The 27696-nt window shown below is 40.0% G+C and overlaps 1 protein-coding gene across 1 annotated transcript in view; it reads right to left on the bottom strand.

The window, feature by feature from the left end:
- The window catches only part of PLCH1 (phospholipase C eta 1), a 196373-nt gene that overhangs the window by 74468 nt on the left and 94209 nt on the right, over window positions 1-27696 (bottom strand). Inside the window, exons 3-6 of the mRNA XM_023733872.1 lie at window positions 19301-19447; window positions 13245-13488; window positions 8006-8135; window positions 5218-5388 (exon numbers count right to left, since the gene is read on the bottom strand). Coding sequence (XP_023589640.1) covers window positions 5218-5388; window positions 8006-8135; window positions 13245-13488; window positions 19301-19447 — 692 coding nt within the window. The remainder of the gene's footprint in view (window positions 1-5217; window positions 5389-8005; window positions 8136-13244; window positions 13489-19300; window positions 19448-27696) is intronic.

Genomic DNA, 27696 nt, shown 5'->3' with positions numbered 1-27696 from the left:
GTATGTTGCAGATAGTTTCCTCATTTGTGCCTGACTTCGATGTTACGGTGTTTAACATACTGGATCACGTATAAATTTAAAGTTTCACTACATGAATATTTTCCTTTATGGTTTCTGCCTCTTGCATGATAATTTTTAAAGTACATTTTTAAAAATTTCTTTCAGGTCATGCCCATGTGTAGCTTCAAGCTAATTTAGGAAATTAAAAAGGTTCAAGTAATCATCTGCCAGGGCAGATGGCACAAAACACTGACTTCTGTCTTCCCCGGCTAAAATTGACGGGCAGAACATCAACACACACAAAAAAGGAAGACACCCTTTAGCAAGCAACATCCACTATTACCATTCAAAAGCTTTGGGCTAATTCCACTAGTCCAAATGAATTTGAAGTCAGTAGAGCTTTCAACATTGTAATTTTAATTCTCCACATTGCTGTACTTCTGAATAGCTGTCAGAGGGCTTTCGCATTCTTGGATCCTCAGTCCTCAACTTGACAGTGTGAGATAAGAGAGGCAGTTGTAAACAGATAAGGAAACCAAGGCTCGGAAACAATAATGATTGACCTGCTCAAGACTACCCAACCCGGTCTTCTGGGCTCCTGGTCTAATGCTCCTCCAGCATCACTGTGCAGAGTTTTACAGGTGAGAATGGAGAAATAGTTATAAGAGCAGGAAATTGAGGAGTAGAGGTGACAGGTTTTTTGTTAAATAAAAAAAGTTTTCCATTCCCATGTTCTGTTTTACAGCGCACTTTGTTAGCAAAGAATCTCTGCCTTTGCCAAATTCTCAAACTAATTGAAATAGCTGATTTTGCTAAACATTTTGCTGATGCTATTTGACTTAGGAGTCCTGGTGGCACAGTGGCTAAGAGCTTGGCTGCTAAGCAAAAGGTCAGCAGTTGGAATCCACCACCCATTCCTTGGAAACCCTATGGGGCAGTTCTACTCTGTCCTATAGGGACATTTTGAGTTGGCAATGGGTGTGGTTTTTTATTTGACTTAATTCTTAAGAAACCAACAACAAAGTTCACAAAAGTTGAATCCTTAACATATGTGATTGTGGTAACACGGTAAAGTAAAATATTACCGGGGGTGGCACAGTGGTTAGGTTAGGTATTCAGCTACTAACCCAAAGGTGGGCAGTTGGGACCCACCAGCCGCTCCATGGCGGGAAGATGCGGCAGTCAGCTTCTGTAAAGGTTTACAACCTTGGAAATCCTATGGGGCAGTTCTACTCTCTCCTATAGGGTCGCTTTAGGTCAGAATCGACTCAATGGCAAGGGGTTTATATTACAGAATTTTACAGCAAATTGTGTGTATGGATACTTGCCTACATGCAATCTAATATAATTCCTTGGAAATGGCCCAATTTGTGCTATTAAATAAATATTGCCATTTATTGAGCAGCTAGTATGCCAGGCAATGCATAAGTGGATTTACATCCCTATCTCACTTAATCTTCAGACTAGTTTTCCCAGAGACATATTACTGCCAAATCATTACATAACTCACAAAGTTCAGGATGAAAGGTTAAATAGTAGTGATCAAAGTCAGAGAGTAACCAAGGCTGGGTACGTAGGTCTTCTCAATCCCATTCTACCACACAGTCTAATAATAATAAATAAAAAAATCCATTCACGCCAAATGAAATGCTAGCCTGCTTGGAAAGAGGTTGTTAGTACTGCTGATGAAGAAAACAAAGGAAACACACTATCAGAATACATGATGTTCAATGCATTAAACTTTGGGGATTTTGTTTTGAAAGTGACATCAAGAAAGAATTAAAACTAGTTCCTCCTTCAGTATTCCGTATCTCAGGTAAGAGCTAGCAGTGTTCTGCTGGTGCTGACGTCTTCAACAGCATCTGAACAAAGTAGACCTTTACATGGAATTGGTCAGTCGACATTAGTCTGTCTGTCTCTCCCTTCACTCTCTGTCTCTCTCTGTCTCTCTCTCACACACACACACACACACACACACACACACACACACACACACACACACACACGATAAAAACAATAGAAAAACTGGGCAGAATGCATACAGCCAATTTTTCTATGTTTTAGAGGGATTTTCAAACAAAGTTCAAGAAATACAATAAAAATAAACATACGGAAAAATATTCATTACTGCCATCCAAATAAATGTTCATAAAACCGACTTTAAGCTCTCATTCCATACCTATCACATTAGCACCAAAAATAATTTATTTAATTATAACTAATATTCACTCACTGCTTTCTTAATTATAACCTGACAGAAAACTTTTGGGTAGCATTTTGTCAATATTTTCAAAAACCATGAAAATATCTCGGTCCTAAAGCTCAGTGGTAAGTAAATAGTTCAGAGGAAGGATTTGGGATTAACAAATATATTCTACCTCTTTTTTCATTTTTGATAAAGTAAAAGGTGGCAGAATGTGATCACCAAATTAATCTACATGAGAGGAAAAACATTGAAAATCGCATTTAAATGCTATAAAAATATTTATCCATCTCACTCCGGGCAGATTTTAAATCAGTGGGACTTTTCTCCACTTATAAATCTATAGGCCCTACTAGCTCAGATTATGATTGTCAGAAAGGCTTAAGTTATGCCAAATAAAACTGATAATTTTCTAGGTTAAGGGAGAGTAAAATTAAAGGAAGTTAAAAGAACTGACTGACTGTCAAATGAAAAGTCACTTCAAAATCTTAGTTAATTAAAATTGGGACTAAAACTAAAGAAGCACAATTACATGTATATTAATTAATAAAAACAATGTTTTGCTAATATGTTTGCTATCTTAATAAATGTATTTTTGTTTAAAAAAAAAAAAAGCAAGCGATCCAGAAGAAATAGTACCAGAACAATAATTATAATTATTTTTATTCTGCCTCAAAAAGGCAAAGCCCAGGGAATCTTAAAAACTGTGTAATTTCACTTCTTGCATTCTCTTCCATTATATCATAGACTCGACTTTATAAAATAGCAACATATATCTCTTTATTGTGAGCTCTCTGAGGGTAGGTTTTGTCCATTCCCAAAACTTAACACAATGCCTAGGATATAGTATGTGTTTACACAAGGGAGTAAATTAATCCGAAATCTTACTAATTCAAGCATCTACCTATGATTCCAAAAAACCAAACCAAACCTCTTGCTGGTAAGTCGATTCTGACTCATAGTGACCCTATAGGACAGAGTAGAACTGCCCCATAGGGTTTCCGAGGCTGTAATCTTAACGAAAGCAGACTGCCACGTCTTTCTCCCACAAAGAGGCTGGTGGGTTCAAACTGGCAACTTTTCAGTTAGCAGTGGAGCATTTAACCACTGTGCAACCAGGGCTTCTTATCACCCATGATTCAGCCTCCTTAATAACATCCCCAACCCTTGTCACCACCTCCAAGGATAAAAGCTTACAATTGCCAAAGCCGTCAATCCATCCCTGGTCCGCTCTACTTCATTAGAGTCAGTGGGAATTTATCTCCCCTGAATATCAAAATATTGACCCTTAGTTCTATTCATTGAGGCTCTATATGAGAAGTTTATTCTGGTTCACATGAAGTCCTTTCAATATTTAGATCCAGATTATATGACAAGCTCAAACCATATGACCAGCAATTCCATTTGAGTATCTACCCAAAAGAAATAAAAACATATGTCCACAAAAAATGTGCACACAAATGTTCATAGCAGCATTATTCATGATAGCCAAAAAATGGAAACAACCCAAGTGTGAATCAACTGATGAACAGATAAACAAAATGTTTATAATACAATGAAGTATTATTTGGCAATAAAAAGGAATTAAGTACTGATACATACAACATGGATGGATCTTGAAAACATCATGCTGAGTAAGAGAAGCCAATTAAAAAAGGCCATATATTATATGATTCAATTTATTGAAAATATCCAGAACAAACCAATCCATAGAGACAGAAAGTAGATTAGTGGTTGCTGGGGACTGGGAGGAGGGAGGAATAGAGAGTGACTGCTAATAGGTGGTGAGTTTCTTTTTGGGGTGATGAAAATCTTCTGAAATTAGATAGGGGTGATGGTTGTATGGAGGCCTGGTGGCACAGTGGTTAAGAGCTCAGCTGCTAACCAAAAGGTCACTTCGAATCCCCAAGCCACTCCTTGGAAACCCAATAGTACCATTCTACTCTGTCCTATAGGGTCGCTATGAGTCAGAATCGACTTGATGGCAACGGGTTTTGGTTTTGGTTTTGGTTTTTGATGGCTGTATAATTCTGCTAATATACTAAAAACCACTGAATTGTAGACTTGAAAAGGTAAAATTTAGGGTATGTGAATTATATCTCAATAAACGTCATTGTTAAAATAAATAAAAGAAGTAAATAAGTACACAATTATTTTTGTGGGCATTATAGAAAGAATTCTTTCTATGAATTATTATATCATGAAATCGAAGTATTCAATATTTTTTTGAGTTTGACACAGTTAAATGCCTAGTATTTAAAATGGATAAAGGAGGCAAGTAGCTCTTTATATTAAACCTATGAGCCCATAAATCCACAAAACATGAAAAGTAAATCTCACCAACTACAACAAAACCAAAAGCCTCCCCCCGCCACAAAAGAAAGTCTAACATGAAAGGTTAACATTTTTTAGCAAAATTTTCATTCATTCCTCTACTTTAGAGAGGAATAAAAAGAATTTGAGGCAATTGAAAAAAAGTACTGATACTAAGACTAGCTTTGTTAACTGTAATTCAATCCATGTGATATTAAAATGTAAAGGTCTTATTCTAAATATAGTTCAGGGATTCACTTGGCTTATCAGAACTTAATTTACTTAGCCTTCTAATCTCATAAAACGCCAGTTTCCTATCAGAATCATCAATGACCTACTATATTGCCAGTTAAGAATTATACTGTAGTTAAATTAATAAATATCTAGCTGTAGTATTAGAAAAATAATTACTATTGTACTTAAAATAAAACATATAAGTTAACATCCATTTGTCTGGGGAAATACATGCATATCTACACTCAATATATTTAAGGCAAAAAAATTATATAAGCTAGTGTTCAATTGACCATTTCTTCTTAAAAACTTCTGAGAACGTTTTAAAGGACTCAGGGATAAGACTTATGGAATTGTGATACTTATCTCCTATCTTAAAGTATTAACTACATCCCACCCTAAAAAAAACTCCTGTGTCTTTCACAGGTATTTCTAAGTGAACAGAAAATTCAGCACTCTAATGATACCTTTTGCTCCACCTTCAAAAACTGAGCCAGTTCTTCCACAGTTAGGTGATCTTTCTTGTCACTGTAGCTCAACAGCAACAAATAAAGATCCCGTCTCAATGACATCATTTTGTAAAAAACACAAAACTCTTCAAACGTCAGTGTTCCTTGATTCTTATCCGTGTCAGCTTCCTGAAAGAGGCATAGACAAAAACAAGACACTGTAAGAGTCTGACGGGGGAGATTCAGTACTGGGAAAGAATAATCGACTATAAAAAGGCTAGTACGTTTCACACATGGTGAATACAGAGTCTTTCCAAGTACACACAGAACATTATAAAAACTGTCTATTAGGCTGCAAAGGAAGTTTCAACAAATTAGAAAGAATAAGCGTCACGCGAGCCACTTCCTCTGACTATAGTAAATTTTGAAATCAACAAAGAAAGCTATGTGTTTGGAAATAACATGTTTAAATAGAAAAGATAATAGGCAATGTTCTGTCATTTTAAACATAGCTTTGAAAATCAAAGGGGTCATGTCTTTTTTTAGCTTTGGGTCAGTTATGAGCAAACCATTTGACCAATATTCAAGTCATACACAGTTTCTATGTCGGGCTGATTGATGTCATCTTCTGTCATTTCAAAGGCAGAGACAGACAGATTGGTCTAAAGAACACGAACGTTTTGGTGTGTGAGGCTCTTGGCGGACATGCTTTACATTCTAAAGTACTACATATAACGGCCATGTTTCTGCCATGACTTTGTTTCAAAATATCTAAGTCTTGATAGAGATAAAACATTTCTCAAAACTTCCTTATAAACGCCTAACCAACTAAGAAGAATAAAACTCTAAGCAATAGCATCTAAAGACTTCAAAAGAGGCTATCTATAGCTCAAAAGACTACTTTAAAAAAAATTGAATCTTGCGTTGCACCAAAAAAGGCAAACAAAATAAACCCTCGGAAGGCTTTAACATCTAGCAACAATACGGTCAAGAGGAGAATGTTCCTGAAATAGTGCTCAGGTCTTTGGTCCTATCACTCCACTCTGAACATTTACAGAATCCTCTAGATGCAAGGCCCACATTGGATAAGTTCTTCATACAGCAGGCACAACTGCTCGCTTACCAAGTCACTTCGGGCTTGGTAAGTTTTTACACCTAATCATAAAAGAGACAATTAATGTTGTCTTCAAACTTGTCTAAAGCATTTACTTTGAACCTTTAAGACATTTAACATAGGCATTTCCTTCTTTACTCTTTAAGTACTGGATACATTAGACATAAAAGATGTCTGCATGGGAAAAATATAAAAATAAAAATAATCCAACATCTTACTTCCAAAAAGGACTATCATTTCTATAGGTATAGACTTGGCTCTCCTCTTGAGCTTGGCCTCTCTTATTAAATTAGCAACCACCTCTCCAGTACTGTAAAGACCTCCTATGAAAAGGAAGAGACTGTGGGATGGGGCTCACCATGGACAAAAGTAGGATGAGAGAGGGAGGGTCACTCTGTTGGGGCCAAAGTCTCTCCCTCCACCCCTGGGGCCCCTCATATGGCACCCCGCATTCCTTTCTCTTTTAGCCTTTCCTCCTGTTGCTCTCCAGTGCAACGGGACCAAATTCCCCACAACTCAAACAATCTCCAACCAAGAGTGTCCCAAGGGCAAGACCACCTCAAGGGGTCACAGAACTAAGCAAGACTCCACATCCCATCCATTGTCACAACTCACACCCCATGATGCTTCTGCCTTTATTATCTCTAACAGTAAGTGGTTAGAAAACAAATGAAGCAGGAAACAATGACCATAATAAAGTACCGCCCCCTCCACTTGTTTTTACATGTACAGTATAACACTTGCCTTGTAACGCAGCACAGAAAATCTTTGCAGCACACGGATTATGGGTGCATATTACTTACCTACAAAGAACAGCCTTTTGTAATTAATATTCTACTAATTACTAATAGTCTAACATTTTCTTTGCCAAAACTTAACAGAGCTCATTTCTGCATCTTAGCCTTGGGACTAAATATACTCCAAGATGGACATCACAGAATAAGGCTGGGCCCAGCACATTCAGTCTCAATTACTTACCAACAGAAAAAGAACATCTCCTATTACATCAACAAGCAGTTGGCTATAATTTCTGAAGAGCTCCCTAAACGGTAGAAGTGATAGCATTTAGTACCTCTAAGCCTCATGGATTCTAAATCTTAATCAGACTCCTTTAAAACTAAACTGAGGGCTATTGAGGACTTAACCCGCTGCCGTCGAGTGGATTCCGACTCATAGCGACCCTGTAGGACAGAGTAGAGCTGCCCCATAGGGTTTCCAAGTGGATTTCAACTGCCGACCTTTTGGTTAACAGCCGTAACTCTTAACCACTGTGCCACCAGAGTTCCACTGAGGTCTTAGACAAGTGCTATTCTTTTTTATGTTACTTAGTCTTTATTCTAATCCTCACGACAGCTCTCGGAGGAAGGCAGATGACATATTATCATCCCCTCTGAGTGGCTTGAACAAGTTTACTGTACTGTTTAAGTGTTAGGGAAAGTGCTGATAATTACTCTCCGAAAACAGCAACAACGAAGAGGCTATTCGGGAAGAGGAACTGTGGATGGTGTGTTTAGCTTATGAAGCGTTTTCCTCGATGAAGCAAATGTCTCTATTCATCAAAGAAAAATAAAATAGTACAGATCAAGTAATATTAGTTTTCAACAAAACAGAACAGGCTTTTAGTATATCAAAGCACATCAGCAGCCTCCGATGTGTATTTTATGTAAAGGTCGAGGCGGCGGGCAAACGCACCTGAAACATTTGTCTGACCTTCCTCCGGGGCAGGTTAACGTTTAGTTTGTGCATCAATTGGTGTATCTCTTCGATATTCAGCAAGCCATCGCCATTCTTATCCGCTTCCTCAAAGGTCTGCTTCACCCATGTGCAAAAAAGTCAAGGAAAACATTTGCAGCTTTCATCAAAATAAAAACCACTCCCTCATGGAAGACTCTCAAGGACTTTTCCCAGCCACACCTGAACTTGAGAAGAAACTCTTTTGAGGTGGCCCTGCCACCCCCAGCTCTGGCGAACTATTAACAGTGACGACTCAAAGAAATAGGAGGGTGTATACACATGCTCCCGTTCACAGCAGAATCAGAATCAAACCAGATTCTATCAAGAGTTCTTTAACTCAAAACATGCTATCCATCCTACCCAAATTAAATTTTAAATCTACTATTTCAAGAAAACACCACCTATTTCATCTAAGGAAAAAAACTACATTACCTGCTCTAATTCTGCTCTACCAAGATGAGTGTATGTTACCTTGCTTCTCCATTAGCAGACTCCTTAACTTTAAAATAGTCCTATATGACTTTCTACTTAAAGAAGACAAGAATCAACTTGACAGCACCTAACAACATATGACTTTATACATGATCCCTTTTTATTTCTCTTTTCCTGCCCAGTTTTTCTCAGTTGTACTACTGTAATAGTAACACAAATCTTATGTCCCTATTAGTTCTCATGTGTACAGCTAGAATTCTCCATTTATGAAGCATGTAGACAGCATGTAGCAAAAACGGTCCAGTATTGTAGCTCTCAAACACTTTCTGTTAAAGAACCTTTCTTTTTTTTTCTTCCTTCCTTCCTTCCTTCTTTCTCCCTAAAGAATCTCTTTCCAAGATGGCGGAACTCCAAGTCTACTTTTCTAAATTTAAACCTTATCTTTTTCTGTGTCCTTTCATCTAGCACCCTTTTCCCTTCACCCAAACTACCTGCTCTTTTCGATCCTCTTTTCTCATTCCCGCTTCTACATTCCGGAAATGATACCCCTGAGAGGGTCTCCAGAGACCAAGCTCATCATATCAGACGAAGATAGGCAACTAGAAGAGAAGGAGAAATCTGGTAAAGTTTAGTAAGAAAGCCAGGCTCTTGCCACCTGGTTTAGCACTCTTTCCCCTGCACCCAAGGTCTGTTTCTGTGCTAAATTCCTCCTCCTATTACTAGCTTTGACGGTGCCTACCTAATAGCCTCCAAACTTCTACATCATGAGCAGTAAGATGAAGTACAAGTCTGATACCAAGGGGCTGCTGTGTAAGCACAGGTATGAGACTAATGACAGAATGTGAAGCTGAGTTTAGATAAAATGGGTTAATATCAAGCGAACAAAGATTTTAAAAGACTCTCAGTGAGATGAGCCTTGGGTTTATTTGTTTTACCTAGTGAGAAAGCAGATAAATGGTAATAAAATGGAGGAGTGGAAAATGCCTGGTTAAACTTTAGCTCATTGTTGTTGTTAGGTGCCGTCGAGTCGGTTCCGACTCACAGTGACCCTATGTCCTACCGAACAAAACACTGCCTGGTCCTGCGCCATCCTCACGATCTTTGTTATGCTTGAGCCCATTGTTGTAGCCACTGTGACAATCCATCTCATTGAGGGTCTTCCTCTTTTTTGCTGACCCTCTACTTTACCAAGCTTGATGTCCTTCTCCAGGAACTGACCCCTCCTGATAACATGTCCAAAGTAGGTAAGACATAGTCTTGCCATCCTTCCTTCTAAGGAGAATTCTGTTGTACTTTAGCTTAGGATTTTCAAAAAATGGATTATTCATTGTTGTTGGAGAATAATAACTGGCTAGGTCACAGAACACAGTAGAAAACCAAAGTGAGCTTCAAAATTCGAAGGGTAATGCAGAAGAAAAGAATCAAAATGATGGGGAAAAACCAGAGAAGCAAAGTAAGGGAAAGGTATAGGTTTAAAACCAAGAAATAGGAGAATGGATGTATGTCAGAGGGGAGAGGGTCAATGGATCATATTTGCTTATCAAGCTGGTGACATCGAACCAAGCAATTTTCATTTTAAATCAGAGTATTAACTAAGCTCCCAATGGTAGCATGGCGCATTTACCTTCCTCACGTGATTCAAATTATGGTTGTAGAAGACTGTACCTTCAAAAGTAAAACTAACAAGAAAGATCGTCTTATTCCTTTTAAAATTAAATAGAAGCGATTTTGAGATTGTAAATACCTTGTTTCACATTTTGTTCCCTTTATCACATTTTCAAATAACCAGCCCTGTTCTTTCAAGCTCCATTTTCTCTAATAGTGTTTGGTCAGGACCTCATTATAGGCGACACCAGGAAGTTAAAGGAAGACCCAGGCCAAGGGGAAGATAACTGAAGAATCAAAGGGGTGAAGATTTGGGCCAATTAATAGTAAGTATCGGGATCTCTTTTTTTTCTGTTTCTGGGCCCACAGTGCCCTCTGTTACTCCATTTCTATGGAGACTGCTCTGCATCCCATATGGCCAGCATTCAAAGTGCTAAAATGGGTCCAAAGACAGCAATATTTTCTTCCAAATGTCTTTTAGTCTATAATCATTTACCAAAGCCTCTCAAAGACTCATCCAGAGAAGAGGCAGGGCAGCCAAGGCCCAAGCACATTCTGCACATACAAACCCTTTAGGGTGTGCTTGTATCTGTGGGGTCTCCCACAAAAATACACAGCTGGCCTGGAGACCTGGTTAAGAAGGAGACCGGCTCATCTCTTCGGGAGCAAGTGAGAATGAAGAGAACAGGATACAACGAAAAGATTAGTCCAAAGGACTAATTGTCCACAGCTACCAAGACCTTCACCGGACTGAGTCCAGTACAGCTAGATGGTGCCCGGCTACCACCGCTGACTGCTCTGACCAGGATCACAACAGAGGGTTCTGGACAGAGCTGGAGAAGGATGTAGAGCATAATTCTAACTCACAAAAAAAAAAAAAAAAAAAAAAGTCCAGATTTACTGGCCTAAAGGAGACTGGAGAAACCCCGAGAGTATGGCCCCCAGACACCCTTTTAGCTCAGTGGTGAAGTTACCTTCGAGGTTCACTGTTCAGCCTGCGAGTGGACAGCCCAGTAAAACCATGAGAGTAACGAGGTACAGGAGTCCAGTGACAAGGCCCAGAAGGCAGAAGGGGAGTAGGAAGCTGATGATAGGGAACACAAAGTAGAGTAAGGATATTGTTGATGTGTTATGAGATTGTTAACCATTGTCATAGGGCAACATTTGTAGTAACTGTTAAATGGGAGACTATTTTGTCCTGTAAGCCTTCATCTTAAGTGAGAATAACAGCACAATTAGAAGAGCGTAGTCAATGTCACTTAAATGTGTATGTAAAAAAAATTTTTGAAATGGCGTATCTTTGGCTATGTGTATTTTCACCAAAAAAAAAAAAAAAAGTTGAGAATTTAGAGGGTTAAAATGTTGTGGGGTTGTTAACCAATGTCATAAAACAGCATGTGTGTTACTGTTACATGAGAAACTATCTGTTCTGTAAGCCTTCACCTGAAGTACAATAAAATATCAAAAAAAAAAAAAAAAGAAGGAGACCGGGCTGGTAAGGCAGAAATAGAGGCAGAGTCAAACCTAGGAAATGTGCTTCAGTCCCGAGTCAACTGCTGACTGTCCCTGTAACAAAGGGTCATTCACATCACCTCTTGGGGACTCCATTTCTTCATCTACAGTTTCAGGAAGCACAACCAGATAAACTTGAAGTTCCTTCTAAGATTCTATGAAAGGAAAAACCATTCTTTCTCAGCAACAGTACACATAGCAGGTAAACGTATCCGATATGTTAAAGCTATTCTTCCCAATTAAGGCATGAGTGTCCAGGAAAGCCCTGAATTAATGACTCATATCCAGACACGGGATACTTTAAGAAGAAAAAACAGTTATTCTGTAGAGAAAATCTAGGAGTAGGAATGGATGACAAGTAATTCTAAGAGAATGTAAAGCACTGAATAGTATTATTTGGTGTGGGTGTGAGGAAACTTTTTCTATAAAGGCCTTGGTAGTGAATATTCTAGGCCTGGCAGGCCATTTGGTCTTGTTTGCAACTTAACGCTGCCATTGTCACATGAAATCGCCCACAGACAAAACATAAGTGAACAGGTGCGGCTGTGTTCCAGTAAAACTTCCCTTATGGATGCTGACATTGGAATTTCATACAATTTTCACGTGTCACAAAATGTTACTCTTCTTTTTGACTTCTTTTTTCAACCATTTAAAAATGTAAGACCCATTCTCAGCTCAGGAGCCTATACAAAAATAGGCAGTGGGCCAGGTTTGCCCTGCTGGTTTCCGTTTGCCAGTTCCCGATTTAGAGGGAAAGTGCAAGAAACATACACTACACATCAAAAGCCAAAAACCAAACCCACTGCCGTCGAGTCAATTCTGACTTATAGCGACCCTATATGACAGGGTAGAGCTGCCCTTTTGGTTAGCAGCTGTAGCACTTAACCATATGCCACCAGGGTTTCCTACCGAGACTCAGGCTCTAGTAATTGAGAGACAGTAAATGTTATTAAGTAAAAGAATAACTTCCCCCTTGAATATCAATCCGTTCAGTTTCCAAACTACAATTCTAAAAAGAGAGAAAGCAGAAAGGAGCATAGTGCCTGGGACATGATTAGAACTCAAAAAATACCTGCTAAACTAAACTGGCTTTATCACAAAGAAGGATTTTCTTTAATTCTAATCAGTGTGTTCCTGGCTATAGTTAACGAATACTCCCTACAATTAAAAAAACAAAAACCCGTTGCTGTCTAGTCGATTCCGACTCATAGCAACCCTACAGGACAGAGTAGAACGGCCCCATGGGGTTTCCAAGGAGCAGCCGGTGGATTTGAAATGCTGACCTTTCGGTTAGCAGCCAGCTTTAAACCACTGCACCACCAGGACTCCACAATTTAAAAAGGCAATAATATTTAATGTGTGCCTCACCTCTCTTAGGAAACCTCAGGTTATAGATTGTGGCACTAAATCCAGCCTCTTCACAAGAAGACTGCTCCTGAGCTCATCTAAACGTAAGTTTCTATACATTTTGTGTCCATATTCATTTACCTGAGGCAAGAGTAAGTGGCGGAGAGAAGGGTGCTGGGGATAAAGGAAGAGACAGAATGGAGAGTGGCTCTAAGCCTCAAAACTATGCAAAAATAAAAGATAGTCTAATTCTCTTAATTTCACACACACACACACAGAGGTCAAGGTCTAGAGAGGATATTGGTCATGGGTTCTCTGCCTTTTGGCAAGAGAGTCTTCGTCACTGATGCCAGCCATCAGGTACTTGAGGCCTGTGATCCAGGTGCGGGCCTCCTCAGGGTTGGAGGTGATGAGGTCCAGGGACTCCATGTGGTTGCCATGGTAGATGGTGAAGCAGCAGCTGGGGTCAAAGTTCCCCTCAGCTTGTCTGTGGAATATTTCAGACTGCCGGCCCTCGGTGACTTTGTAAATGGAGTCGATAATTACTAAGAGGGAAGCAAGATACAGTTACATGACAGGCGAAGATATCAACACAGATTAGGACGATGAAAAAGCAAAATGATTTTAAATAAGAAAAATAAGCATGAAGAACTCCTGAAGTCCACCTTTCAGCCAAAGATTAGACAAGCCTATAAAACAAACAATAACACAGGCGAGGAACGTGCTTCTTAGTTCAATCCAGTAGACAAGACTAATGGGTACACCTTCCCAAAAGCAAAGACAAGAAGGCAAGCAGGGTGGGAAAACCAGACAAATGAATACGTGGAACCAGAGGTGGAAAGGGGGAGACTGCTGGTACATTGTGGAGATTGCAACCACTGTCATGAAACAATCTGTATATAAACTTTCAAATGAGAAATTAATTTGCACCATAAACTTTCACCTAAATCACGATAAAATTTTAAAAAATAATAAGCATGAACAAATTCATTGTCTGCGAGTTGCAGTTTTAAGTTCAAATGTAAAACACGAGCTGTATCGTTTCCTGCTAGGAACCAACTCCACATAACACTTTAGCTTCCTGGGCAGTCTGGACAACGTCCACCCAGGCCTTGATTCAGGATGTGCTGCAATTTATGTGAGAGACAGAGATGTGTCCATCAGAGCAAGCAGACTGGCAGAAAAGGTGGTTAAGGAATACGTCCAATGTGTGGAAGGAGCACATTTAAAGCCCTAGAGCCTCAGAGCAGACTTTGGTGTTTCACCGTATGTCTTTGTGGGCATGGTTCCTGAGGATGCCTACAGAGTGCTGTGATATAAAGGTTGGTGAGAACCAGTCTTACACTTCATGGGGAACTCAATAAACGGGTCTGGAGAGCGAAGAGGGGTGGAGGGTAACAGAAGGATAAAGAAGATTTGTTCAAGTCTTCCAGAGTTTACAATTTCTATAAAGCTTATTGACTATATTACCGGGATTCCACAGACCAAGTTTCAGCGAGCGCTCCATATCGCCACTTGCCATACACGGTCTCACACCTAATCTCAGACACGTGTCTAAACATGGATTTTAAAGTTTAAAATGTATCAGAAGAAGCCATGTACTTGAAATTTTTTAGGAGGGGAAGGAAAAGGCTATGAGGCCAGAAATTTTTTTGTACTTTTCTCAACAAAATGGAAAATCTGTGGAGACCTAGATTCAAATGCTGGCTTTGTCATGATTCAGTCTGTGATGTGGGGCAAGCTGCCCCACCCCTCGGAGCCTCAGAGTCAAGCTAGGCCAATCAGATTCTTACTTTCTGGCCTAGCTGGGTTATAAAGAGAGAAAGAGCAATTCAATTCAACAGTAGCTGAAGGAAGCGCAGAGCGAAGGAGACACGAACAAACCAAGATTATTAGGAGACAGAAAATACGTGTAAGTTCAAAGTACGAGGTGCGGGCTAAGAAAGGCAGTGTTAAGACCAATAATGTTAACATCAGTAACTGGTACTTTGAAAAGGACTGCAAACGTGGCAAGCACTATAAAAGTTAAATTCTCCCAATTCATTCAACTCTCTCAACAATTCTATGAGGCAAGCACTATCATTAGCCCCATTTTACAGCTGAAGAAACAGAGGCACAGAGAAATTACGTAACTAGTCAGAGCACACAGCTAGGGAGCAGCAAACCTGGGATTTGAATCCAAGCTGTCTCCCAGCCCCTGAGGCCACAGCCTCAACCAGGATGTACAGGTAAAAGCATAGTCTCAGAAGTGGACTCTGTTCAACTCCCATCCTACCGCTTACTAGCTGTGTGGCCTGGGCAAGTTTTCAACCACTCTAAGCCTCAATTTCCTCATCTGTAAAGATGAGGATCATACCACGTAAGGGTTATCTACTTTATTGGATGGTTGTTAGACTTGAATGAACTAATCCATGCATGTAACCATAAGTCACATAGCAGAATCACCATATCATACCCAGTGCAGTTGAGTCGATTCCAACTCCTAGCGACCCTATAGGACAGAGTACAGCTGCCCTCATAGGATTTCCTAGGCTGTAATCTTTATGGGAACAGATCACCAAGTCTTTCTCCTTAGGAGCTGCTGGATGGGTTCAAACCGCTGACATTTTGGTTAGCAGCCAAGCACTTAACCACTGCGCCACCAGGGCTCCTTGGGCAGAATGCCATAGTAAATGCCTAATAAGTTATCATTACATCTGTCAAAGTGCTCAGGGCAGACCCTAGCACATGGTAAGCTTTTAGAACCAGTAGCTATTATTATTTGAAGATCATTTATTACCTTGGAGCCCTGGTGGCGCAGTGGTTAAGAGTTCAGCTGCTAACCCAGAGGCTGGCAGTTCGAATCCACCAGCTGCTCCTTGGAAACCTTGTGGGGCAGTTCTACTCTATCCTATAGGGTAATTATGAGTCAGAATTGACTGGATAGTAATGAGTTTGGGTTTTTTTTTAATTATCTTGCAATTTTTCCTCTACCCTTGACAAGACATTGTCGTTGTTAGTTGCCATCAAGTTGATTCCGACTCTTGGAGACCCCCCGTGTGCAGAGTAAAACTGTTCCATAGAGTTTTCAAGGCTACGACTTTTAGGAAGCAGATCACCAGGCCTGTCTTCTGAGATGCCTCAGGGTAGGTTTGAACTGCTTACCTTTCAGCTAGTAGTTGAGTGTTTAACTATTTGTCAGCTTATTAACTGACCAGTGGCAAAACTCTTACGTAGGCACCAGGAACGGCAGACTGCAAAACACCAGACTCTAACCAGGGTTGTTACCACAGCCTTGAAATCAATCTCCAAGACGTCATCCCACATGACTTGACATCCTCCCTAGTAACAAGCTGGTGCTACAATGAATGAACTCAACTTTCTAAAACTAATCAAATAGTCACTGAGTGTCTACTATGTAAGGTCTAGGGTACAGTGGAGCCTGAGGTAAGTGGAAGAGAGATATTTTAAGGAATTAGCTATTTAATTATGGCTATAAAAGAAATATGCATGAAAAGACAGTTAGAAAATTGAAAGGGAAAAAATTTTAGTGGCAAATGAATGCCACAGCTAAAAGTGATCGGTGTTCATAGAAACAATGCTATGATGGGTTATGCTGTGATGGCGAAGGTACTACAAGGCTTGGAGAGGTAGAAGAACAATGAGGCATGCTAGGGGAAGGAGTGTAAAGATACAGAAACATAAAGCCCACTCCACCATCTAAGATATTCCACTGGTCTCACCCCTTCCGGAGCAAGGGAGAAGGAAAAGAACAGATATAAGGAAAAGATTAGTCCAAAGGACTAATAGAATAGGCCACAGCTACCAAGGCCTCCACCAGACTGAGTCCAGTACAGCTAGATGGTGCCCGGCTACCACCACTCACTGTTCTGACTGGGATCACAACAGAGGGTTCTGGACAGAGCTGAAGAAGGATGTAGGACAAAATTCTAACTCAGAAAAAGACCAGATTTACTGGCCTGACAGAGACTGGAGAAACCTCGAGAGTACGGCCCCTGGACACACTTTTAGCTCAGTGGTGAAGTCACTCCCAAGGTTCACCGTTCAGCCAAGGATTGGACAGCCCCATAAAACAAAATGGGACTAATGAGGCACAGCAGTCCAGGGACAAGGACTAGAAGGCAGAAGGGGACAGGAAAGCTGGTGATAGGGAACCCAAGGTTGAGTAAGGACAGTGTTGACATGTAGTGGGGTTCTTAACCATTGTCATAGGGCAATATGTGTACTAACTGTTTAATGAGAAACTATTTTGTTCTGTAAACCTTCATCTAAAGTGAGAATAGCAGCACAACTGGAAGAACGTAATCAACGTAACTGAATTGTACAGGTAGAAATTTTTGAAGTGGTGTATCTTTGGCTCTGTTTATTTTCACCAAAAAAAAAAAGGGGGGGGTCCTCCAAGGCTGAGAAGGGAGTGTGCTGACATGTCGTGGGGTTGTTAACCAATGTCATAAAACAATATATGTACTGACTGTTTAATGAGAAACTATTTGTCCTGTAAACCTTCACCTAAAGTACAATAAAAAAAAAAGGCCCATTCCAGGATGCTAAACAGGCCATTTCTGCTGGACGGGGGAGCTCAAGAGGAGAACAACAGGAGATAAAGCTGGAAAGGCAGCAGAGGCTATATGATGCGGAGCCTGGAATGACAGACCAGAGATTAGCCTTGTTTATAGAGCGGCAGTGACGCTTTTGGTCAGAGAAGCACAAGCGTTGTTTGTTTGTTTTTAAACATCAATCAGAAGTATTGTGACCTCAAAAAAAGCCCAGACTTACTGGCCTGACAGAGACTGAAGAAACCCCAAGAGTATGGCCCCCAGACACCCTTTTAGCTCAGTAATGAAGTCACTCCCAAGGTTCACCCTTCAGCCAAAGATTAGACAGGCCCATAAAACAAAACGAGACTAATTGGGCACACCAGCCCAGGGGCAAGGACTAGAAGGTAGGAGGGGACAGGAAAGCTGGTAATAGAGAATCCAAAGTCGAGAAAGGAGAGTGTTGACATGTGGTGTTGTTAGCCAATGTTATAAAACAGTATGTGTACTAACTTTTTAATGAGAAACTATTTGTTCTGTAAACCTTCATCTAAAGTACAATAAAAATTAAAAAAAAAAAAAAGTATTGTGACCTTATTGATTATCCATACACCATCTACTCCTCCCTTTTGCCTTTAAGACAGAACCTCAAATTTTTCCTGGTATCAACCCATTCCTCCCATGACTCATAGGGAAATGAGCCTATGCCCAGCTCCAGGGGAAGTTTTGATGGGTCTAAGCCTACTGTGGTGGCCCCATTCCTAATTCTTGTGATCGATTTAGATATGCGAGTGCAACCCAGTTCTAACCAAGGAGACAGGAGGCAGTCTGCTTTGAGGGGATGACGGAATGCTCTGGAAGAAGGTTCTTCTCCCCTATAAAGGAAACACCAGGAGAGATGGTCCTTTTCTCCCCTTTCACTGCCATGCTGGTTTATGAGGCCCGGAATAGCTGAAGCCATATTGCCACTGCCTTGATTGCAAGGCCAGCATACAGGGGGGCAGAGTAAGAGAACTGCAGGGAAACAGAACTGGAGCCCAGTGTCCCACACTTGGGCGTGCCTATCTCTGAGTTTCTTGTAATGTGAAGTCATAAATTCGTTTCTCGTGTAAGCCTTCATTTAGTCTAGGTCTTCTATTACTTAGAGAGGAAAGCATCTTAACTGACATACAAAGGCAGAAGAAACTAGTAATACGGAGATTGGTTAGGAGACTCTGCAACAGGCCACCAGAAAGGTGAAGAGGCCCTGGACTAAGGAGGTTACCAGGAAAACAGGAAGAGGCAGTTTGGCGATGTTACTGCGGACACAGGAAAAACCCAACAAACATTGAGTATAGAAGGGGTGAGAGAGAAAAGATTTAACTAGGAGTCCAATCAAAACTATTTCACTGCATATCATTGAAATAATTTTTAAAAATTCATTAATCAGTTAACTGTGCTCAAGATATGGCAATACATTTTAAAGTCCATGGGATTTTATGATGTTCTTCAGATTTTACAGGAAAATAAAAGTTCTCGTGCTATAAAAAACATCTTATCCCAACTAAAAGATATCATGTCTCCAACACAAAGATATCATGTCTCCAACACAGGGGAAATATTAACATTTACTGTATTGATAGAAAACTTTTATAGATTTAAATTTCCCCCAAAATTAAAAAAGCAAAAATTGTCATCACTTATCCTGTCTCTCCACATCCATTACCCATTGACTCCAAAACTTCCAAAAATATAGAGGATCTGAAGTTTCCACAGATCTCACCCGCTATAACCCGGGTGCCCCTGTGTCAAGTCAAACAAGGAATTAGAAGGCTGGTTTTACTTTTTGCTTTCTCATTCTTCCTAGAGGGTCGCCAGCGGAGACGGGTGCGGTGCTCATCCAGGTAAAAGAGCCGAACGAGTCCTTTGGTCCCACGCTTCAGTTTGATCATCTGCGTCCCGGACTGCATTACACTCATGCATCTTTCAACTGTAAAAGAGAATTGAACATACTCAGCCCTTACACAATGCACGTGATTATGAGTGTTCACAACATTACTGAGTTCATCACCCGTTTCTCCACCAAAGACTCCAAGGACCAGGAGACACATTTGGTAGACGTTATCTGGAAAGAGGAACCCTTGTGGCACAGTGGTTAAGAGCTCAGCTGCTAACCAAAAGGCTGGCAGTTCGAATCCACCATCCACTCCTTGGAAACCCTATGGAGCAATTCTACTCTGTCCTGTAGGGTCGCTGTGAGGTGGAAGTGACTTGATGGTGATGGGGTTTTGGTTTATGTGGAAGGAGAGTTGTTAAGTAATTAAATCATCATGCTTATGTCAGTAAAAAGTTTTATTGACTGAAATAAAATTCTGTTTCTAGGTAAACAACACATTACAGCTGTCCAGAGTTGTCTTTTGTTTTAACTGGCACCATATTGTTTTCTGATCAGAATGATGACCATTTGATACCTGGATTTATGTTCATAAAGCAAGTTCTCAGACATCATGCTAAATCTTCTGAGTTTTTAGATAGCCAGTTGTATAAACACCTAATCATAATGCTTTAAAGTAAAAACAGAAATAAGATTGGCAAAACATTGGCAATTTTTGAGGCTGGATAATGGCTAGATGTAGGTTCAGATTATCATATTTTTTGTGTATGTTTGAAAATAAATATCATTTTTAATGTGATCGGAAAAATTTAAGTTTTCAAAATTGAACATAAAACGTTTGTTGATGAATTAAACTGCTAGGATTTTCCATCTAGGAGAATAACTTGGCAATTAAACTCAGGTAATATTCAAATCCTTCACCGTCCAAGCCATCATTTAAACCTGCTTTGCTTCAAGATGAACTTGCTCGAAGTGAGCATCTGTTGGCTTTATCTGCTTCCCCCTCTTTTGGCCATAGCACCTAACTCTTCCTTTGGAACCACTCCTCTTTCATTTCACGTGCCCTTGGTTAACTGTCAATCACCCCTAAGAAATGGACACCTGACTTAAGTTGAGAGCAAATCTGACTCCCTGTCAAAGAGCACAAATCTTGAGCACAGCACTGACTGGAAACCAAAAAATGACCAATTACCACTCGTAGCGACCCTATAAGACAGAGTAGAACGCTCCATAGGGCTTCCAAGGAGTGGCTGGTGGACTCAAACAGCCAACCTTTTGGTTAGCAGCCGTAGCAGGCTGTAGCTCTTACCTACTGCGCCATCAGGGCTGCATCACCAGGGCTCCTCAAATGGAGACAGCTGAGCCATTTAAAAGCTGAGCCTTAAGAGACTTCTGGTTGTCCACCCCAAGCCACCACAGCTCTTATTCTTCCCGAGGCTGACAAATGACTTGGTTCTCCCCTTGAGTTTGCAAGTTATGCAATCTCCCCCCAAATACTCTTTTTCCGTAATACCAGCCAGATACGGTTTTTGTCTCACAAAGATCTCTGACTGACAGACAGACATGTAACCATGCATCTAGGACCCTTGAACATCTGGCTCAGAGTTCCTACCTAGTCAAGCAGGACACTGTTAGAGGGAAACAAATGGATCAAAGCAGCAGAGAAATAAACTTCAGCTTTTCTGGCTAACTATCTTGTCTTTACTATGTAAAGATACTTTCATACAACAGTTTAACGTAGTATGCATGGGGTGCTCACTAGAATTAACTTCAGCATAACCAACTTTGGCTGTTTAGTCCGTGCAGAGCCTTCCCCCCACCCCAAGGAAATTAAGGAAGAACTGCATAGGATTAAGTACAGTTTCAGGATTTGATACTGCAGGGAAGGAGAAGCGTAAGTTGCCTTTACCCACTTTATTTGATAAATCAAATACCTGAATAATAAAACATATTGCTTAAGAAAACAAACATACAGACTTAAAATGTTGACTTTGAAGCACAGAACAAAATTTGAGATTTGGTTTCACACACATTAATAAATCCACCCACTAATGAGTTCCATTCGTTTAGGCGAAGAAAACCATTACTGTGAATGTTTAACAGCCCCATTAGCCATCACATGCCAGCAATTAGACAGAGAACAGAAAAGAGAGCGTCAACTATCAAGCAAAACCACCACTCCCAGTAAATCTACTACAGGTTAAAGAAATATCACTGACCACTGACAATGGAGCCAATCAATAAGCAAGCAGATGCTTACAGGGCAACACAGTGTTCCAGGCACAGGCCTCTATGGTGAGGATACAGCAAAGAATAAGGACACTATCTCTGGCCTTCCTTAAAGAGTTTAAATTTTAAGGGAACGAAACTCCTAAGAGAATTTATTAGTGACCGTTTAGAGCCATAAGAACATAGAGTCTGGATCTAGACGGTCTGGGGCAGAATCCCAGATCTGGTCATACAATTATGACCTTGTGCAAGGTATTTAACCTCTCTGTGCCTCTGTTTGCTTATCTATAAAATGGGATAATAATATTATTTAACTCTTGAAATGTTGTGAGGATTGAATTCACATTAAGTACTGAAAACGCCTGGCATATCAAAAACCAAACCTACTGCCATTAAGTCGATTCTGACTCATAGTGACCCCATAGGACAGAAGAGAACTGCCCCGTAGGGTTTCCAAGGCTGTAATCTATATGGAAGCAGATTGTCACATCTTTATCCCACAGGAGTGGCTGGTGGGTTCTAACTGCTGACCTTTTGGTTAGCAACTGAACACTTAACAATTGCACCACCAGGGCTTCTTATAAACACTGTAAATGATAGCTAATGTTATAGTTTTATTATTATTGAAATCTTAAAAAAAAAAAAATGCTAAGTCCAAAACAAAGAGAGAAATATTATAGGAATCCACAGAGAAACGGGAAGATGGTGGGCTGGAATGGAGCAAAGCATAGTAATAAAACAACATCACCAAGACCTGGGGACAAGAAGGATCAGGTGTATGATTGGAGAATGGGGGAAGGATGGGCCTCAGTCTTTGGAAGGGTGGCTTCAAATGGAATTGACAGGGTAGATGATTCCAAAGGTTGGATATGACTAGTCTTTGGAGGGTTTGGGGATGCTAGTATAACAAGATTTTATTCCATTGGCAATGAGGGGTCTATTAGATATTTTATGAGCAAAGCAATGGCTGAATAAAAGATATAATTCAGGAAGATATCTCTTTGGAAAAATATATAAATTGTTTAAACCAGAGTAAAAACCAAACCAAACCAAACCAGTTGCCATCCAGTCAATTCCGACTCTTAGCGACCCTACAGGACAGAGTCGAACTGCCCCATAGAGTTTCTGAGGCTGTAAATCTTTACAGAAGCAGACTGCCACATCCTTCTCCTACAGAGCAGCTGGTGGGCTCAAACCACCGATCTTTCGGTTAGCAGCTGAGCCTTTCACCGCTGCGCCACCAGAGCTCATTCTAACTCATTCCACTGGGTAGTAATTAGCACTGTTGGAGACAGGATATTCTTCCGACATCCTCTAAATCACTTAAGTGTCAGCATAAGCCAATGTGTTCCATGTTCTGCCTTCAGAAGAGATGGATGACAGCAGTCACCCTCTGTAACAGTCACTCTCAGCCATGCCAGATTGGTGGATTCCATAACAGGGGACCAGAATGGCTTTACGGCAGGTAAACAAAGGGCGGAGCTCCGGTGGTTTCAAATTCACGTAACCTCATTCCACACGTTTCCAGTGCTGGAGGTCCTCTAAGGAAAGTCTCCAAATGTCCGTTACAAATCTCAGCAGCCACCAACATGTGCACAATCCCTTTGAGTCTATGTTCTCCCTGATGACAGCACAAACAACTTTATTTGGACATAATGCAGCAATAGTCAAGAATATGAAGGCAGAAATGCCCATCACATAAGACATATATCGTTTTTGTCCCGTATACTGCAGCCCTCCACATGTACACACATTTGTTACACTAGTTGCAGTCATGGTGTTGAAGCCATTTGGCACTCTGGTGTTCTTTTGTTTGTTTTTGTTTTTTTCATTTGTATTAAAAACAGTTTTCCATGTCTCTACACAGTCTTAATAGCTATCTTTTAATGGCTGCCTAATAGAATAGCATAAATATTTAAAGAGCAGAACAGATGACTAGGAGTATATGCCAAACTTTATTACATAATTAGAGTTTTAAAACTCTTTGTAGAGTTTTAAACTGAGTTTACACAGTTTAATCTGTAAAATGAAAGGAATTATGATGTGGTCTACAAGATTCTATAGAATTCAGCTCTTTAAATGGGTTAGATCAATAGCTTCTGCTACAATCAGTTTAAAATAAGTAAACTTCCTTAGGGATGATTAGTTCACTTAAATCCGTCAAGCAGAAAATGCTGTTAAAAAAAAATATGCTCTGGTTCAAAGTAACATAATAGAAAGTATACGTAATTTGAGGGGAGAGCCTCAATTATTTCCACTAAATACATAATGACATCTAAGCAGGGTTTCAGTCTTTAAGACCGGTTTGAATCAGAGATAATCACATTTGGATAGGAATACATATATGCCACCTGATGCTGAATTTTTTAACAGCTTTATTGAAGCAAAATTTACATGCGATAAAATTTACCCATTTTAAAAGTGCAATTCAATGATTTTAGTATATTTGCAGAGTTGTGTGACAATCTAATTTCAGAATATTCCCATCACCCCAAGAAGAACCCTCATGTCCAGATGCGCTCTCTCCCCATTCCTAGGCAACCACTAAATCTACTTTCTAATGTTACTGTAGTCTTTTGCCTTTGAGTTGATTTCCACTCACGGCAACCCCACGTGTTACAGAGTAGAACTGCTCCATAGGGTTTTCTTGGCTGTCATCTTTACGGAAGCAGATCACCAGGTCTTTTCTTCCACGATGCCACTTGGTGGATTCAAACCACCAACATTTCGGTTACCAGCCAAGTGCAAACACCCAGGATCAAACACTATAGATTTGCCTTTTCTGAACATTTCATAGAAATGAAATTATTCAATACGCAGTCTTTAGAGTCTGGTTTCTTTCGCTTACCATAATTTTGGGGGAAGGTGTTTAATGAAGATTGTGTTAATTTTTTATCTTCTCTTCCCCCTCTCCAACTCCTGCACATCATACTAAACTCTTCTTTGGCACTTAGGGTAAAAATGATCCTGAATCAGACACTGGTTGAATAAAATAATATACACGCACACAACAGAGTACTATGCAGCAATAAAAGATAATGAGATCTCTATGAACTGATACGGAGTGATTTCCAGGAGATATTGAGTGAAAAAGGCAAAGTGTAAATGAGCATGTATATAGTAGGCTAGCTTTTGTGTAAAAAAGGAAATTTTTAAATATATATAGTTATCTGTTTATCATTACAGAAAGAAACAAGGATAAACCAGAAAACAACGAAGACAGTTACTTATAACAGTGGGAGGGATGAGGAAGGGAGTGACATTTCTCTCAGTATTCAATATATTCAAAAATAAAATTAAATCATTAAGAACGGGAAGGGGAAAACAGAAACGAGTATGTTTGTTTTGTATAAATACACAAAAGGACCTCCTACCACCAAGAAAGAAGAGCTGGGAGGGGAGTGCATCCTTTGGACCCAAGATCTCTGAGCTGAGAACCTCCTAGACCGAGGGAAGACTGATGCCAAGACACATGGAGATCTCCAAGGAACGCTGGGCCCACAGATGCTGAAAGGAGATGAGGACCTTCCCCCAGAGATGACAGAGAGAAAGCCTTCCCCTAGAGCTGGCACCCTCAATTCAGACTTCTAGCCTCCTAAACCAAGAAAGAATAAATTTCTGCTTGTCAAAGCCATCCACTTGTGGTATTTCTGTTATAGCAGCACTAGATGACTAAGACAGAATTTGTTATAAATATTCTTTGTATAAATATTCTGACATGTATATGTATTTTGTATAAATATACTTGTATGTTTGTGTGTGTATATGTGTATAAAAAACCCCAAACCAGTTGTCATCATGTCAGTTCCAACTCATGGCAACCCTGCATGTGTGTTAGAGTAGAACTGTGCTCCACAGGGTTTTCAATGGCTGATTTTTCAGAGGTAGATTGCCAGGACTTTTTTCCAAGGCATCTATGGATGAACTCAAACCTCTAACCTTTTAGTTAGAAGCCAAGCACTTAAGCATTGCACACCCAGAGACTCATTATCTGTGTATAAGTTGTTATTAGGTGCCGTCAAGTTGATTCTGACTCATAGCAATTGTATAGGACAGAGTAGAACTGCCCCATAGGGTTTCTAAGGAGCAGTTGGTGGATTTAAACTGTCAACCTTTTGGTTAGCAGCCATACCTCTTAACCACTGCGCCACCAGGCCTCCATATACATCTATATATTTCCTAACTCTATGGTCAGAATCGGATCAACGGCAATGGGTTTGGGTTTTGTTTTTTGGTTTTTTTTTGATCCTTTGAAAGGACCACAAAGCAAAATCACCGAGCAGCAGTAAGCACATGTGATGCGCTTCTCATTCTCTGCTCCAAAGGTCACCTTGAGACAGTTTGTCACAGACAGTGGTGGCCACATCTGAGTTACAGTCATACAAGAATATCACTTACACTCTTGTGAACACATCTATTCTCAGACACTGGCCAACCAAACTATGCGTTAGCAGGCAAAAAATATTTGAGTCCTTTGTAAAACAATCTTTTCAGCAAACACATTACATGAAAAAAGTGAACTGATTTCTTGTCAGCTTCCACAGATTAGAGTAAATCTGAGAGACTGAAAAACATTAGCTTCTGAAAACAATTTCATTTCTATGTAGGAAAAATGTCAAATAATGCAGGTAATGGTTCTCTCAAAGGAAGGGACAGGAGACTTCCTGAAATCATCATAGAAGACGTCAAGAGTGTGTTTGTTTAATTCTCAACACAAACCAAAAACTTATCTGGCTGCTCCATACACCGTGGGTCCGGCGGAAACCTTGCTTATGGGCATTGAGTGTGGTTCAGAGCATTTGTCCACAGGTTCGGGAGATAGAGAAGACGGAGCAAGAAGAGTTCTGGTTTGGGATCCGTCACTAACGGGCCATGTGGATTTCAAAAGGTCATTGAATGTCTTTTAGTATCCCATTTTCCTCAACCTAAAAAGGTATTTTTCTCTAAATTCTACGAGTCTATAAAACAGCTGATCCAGCTTTCATAAACATTACTTTATTTTTCAATTGTACAAAATTCCAGCTCATCCAAAAACCTTTCAGAATAACTTTAAAGGAAAAAAAAAAGGATCAACATCTGGATGCCTTACTACAAACATGAATTTTTTAAATAATCTTTATATAATATATAACTGCTCTTCCCAGGGAGTGACTTCCCTTGAAAGGCTATTCTTTTCTGGTAGCTGAGCCTTAAAGTCAAATAACATCAACTTATGAACAAACGTGCTTACAACCACGGTGAGCTCCACGCTTATTAACTTGTGATTCTTCCCAGCGAAGAGCCAACAATGTGGAGCTCGTTGATTTTTTTTTCAATGCTTAAATCACTCCTGTGGAGAAGATAAGATCGTTTGAAATGTTTTTTTGAAAACTAATTGGTTAGCAGTAACATTTTGGAACTTGTTTGCAAACCTCATACGTAGATGGTCGATAGGACTGCCAAACCGACAAATTCATATGAGGGAATTTAGGTCAAAGCAAAGCGTGAACTAAAATAATGAGCAATATTTAACATGTTAGAACTTCTTTTCTATTTTAGTAAAGCCTTCCACACACCACTTTCTTTTTTAATGGAATCTATTTTGTATTCAACAGTTGTTTCCATAATTGTTAGCACCGGGAAACAAATGAAATACTATCAGGAATTCATAGCAATATAGTTTGGTTGGGTTTATTTTAATGCTACACCATGGGAAGGGGTGGATTAAAAAAAAAAAACAAAAAACTACATTTAGTCGTTCACCCTGTGGTGCAGTGGTTAACAGTACAGCTGCTAACCAAAAGGTCAGTGGTTTGAATCCAGCTGCTCCTTGGAAACTCTATGTGCAGTTCTACTCTGTCCTATAGAGTCGCTATGAGTCCGAATCAACTCGACAACCGTGGATTTTTTTTTTTTTTTAATTCTACTTCAACATAAGATCAGAAATGGCATTGTCACCATCATCATCACCATCCCACAGTACGATTTGTTATAAACAAAACACCAAAAAGTGCCACAAGCCTGCTGGGTCATTTTTCACAGATATGACATTGTCCTGGATATTTGGAGGCAAACACCCCAAGCTGCAATAAATACTGGCCTTTATCATATAGAACATCACCGTCTAATAGAGCTGT

This window comes from Trichechus manatus, unplaced genomic scaffold (assembly GCF_000243295.1).
Source record: "Trichechus manatus latirostris isolate Lorelei unplaced genomic scaffold, TriManLat1.0 scaffold00062, whole genome shotgun sequence".
Classification (NCBI taxonomy): Eukaryota; Metazoa; Chordata; class Mammalia; order Sirenia; family Trichechidae; genus Trichechus; species Trichechus manatus.
Note: the sequence above shows the minus strand (reverse complement) of the source record. Positions and strands in the feature narration are given on the sequence as shown.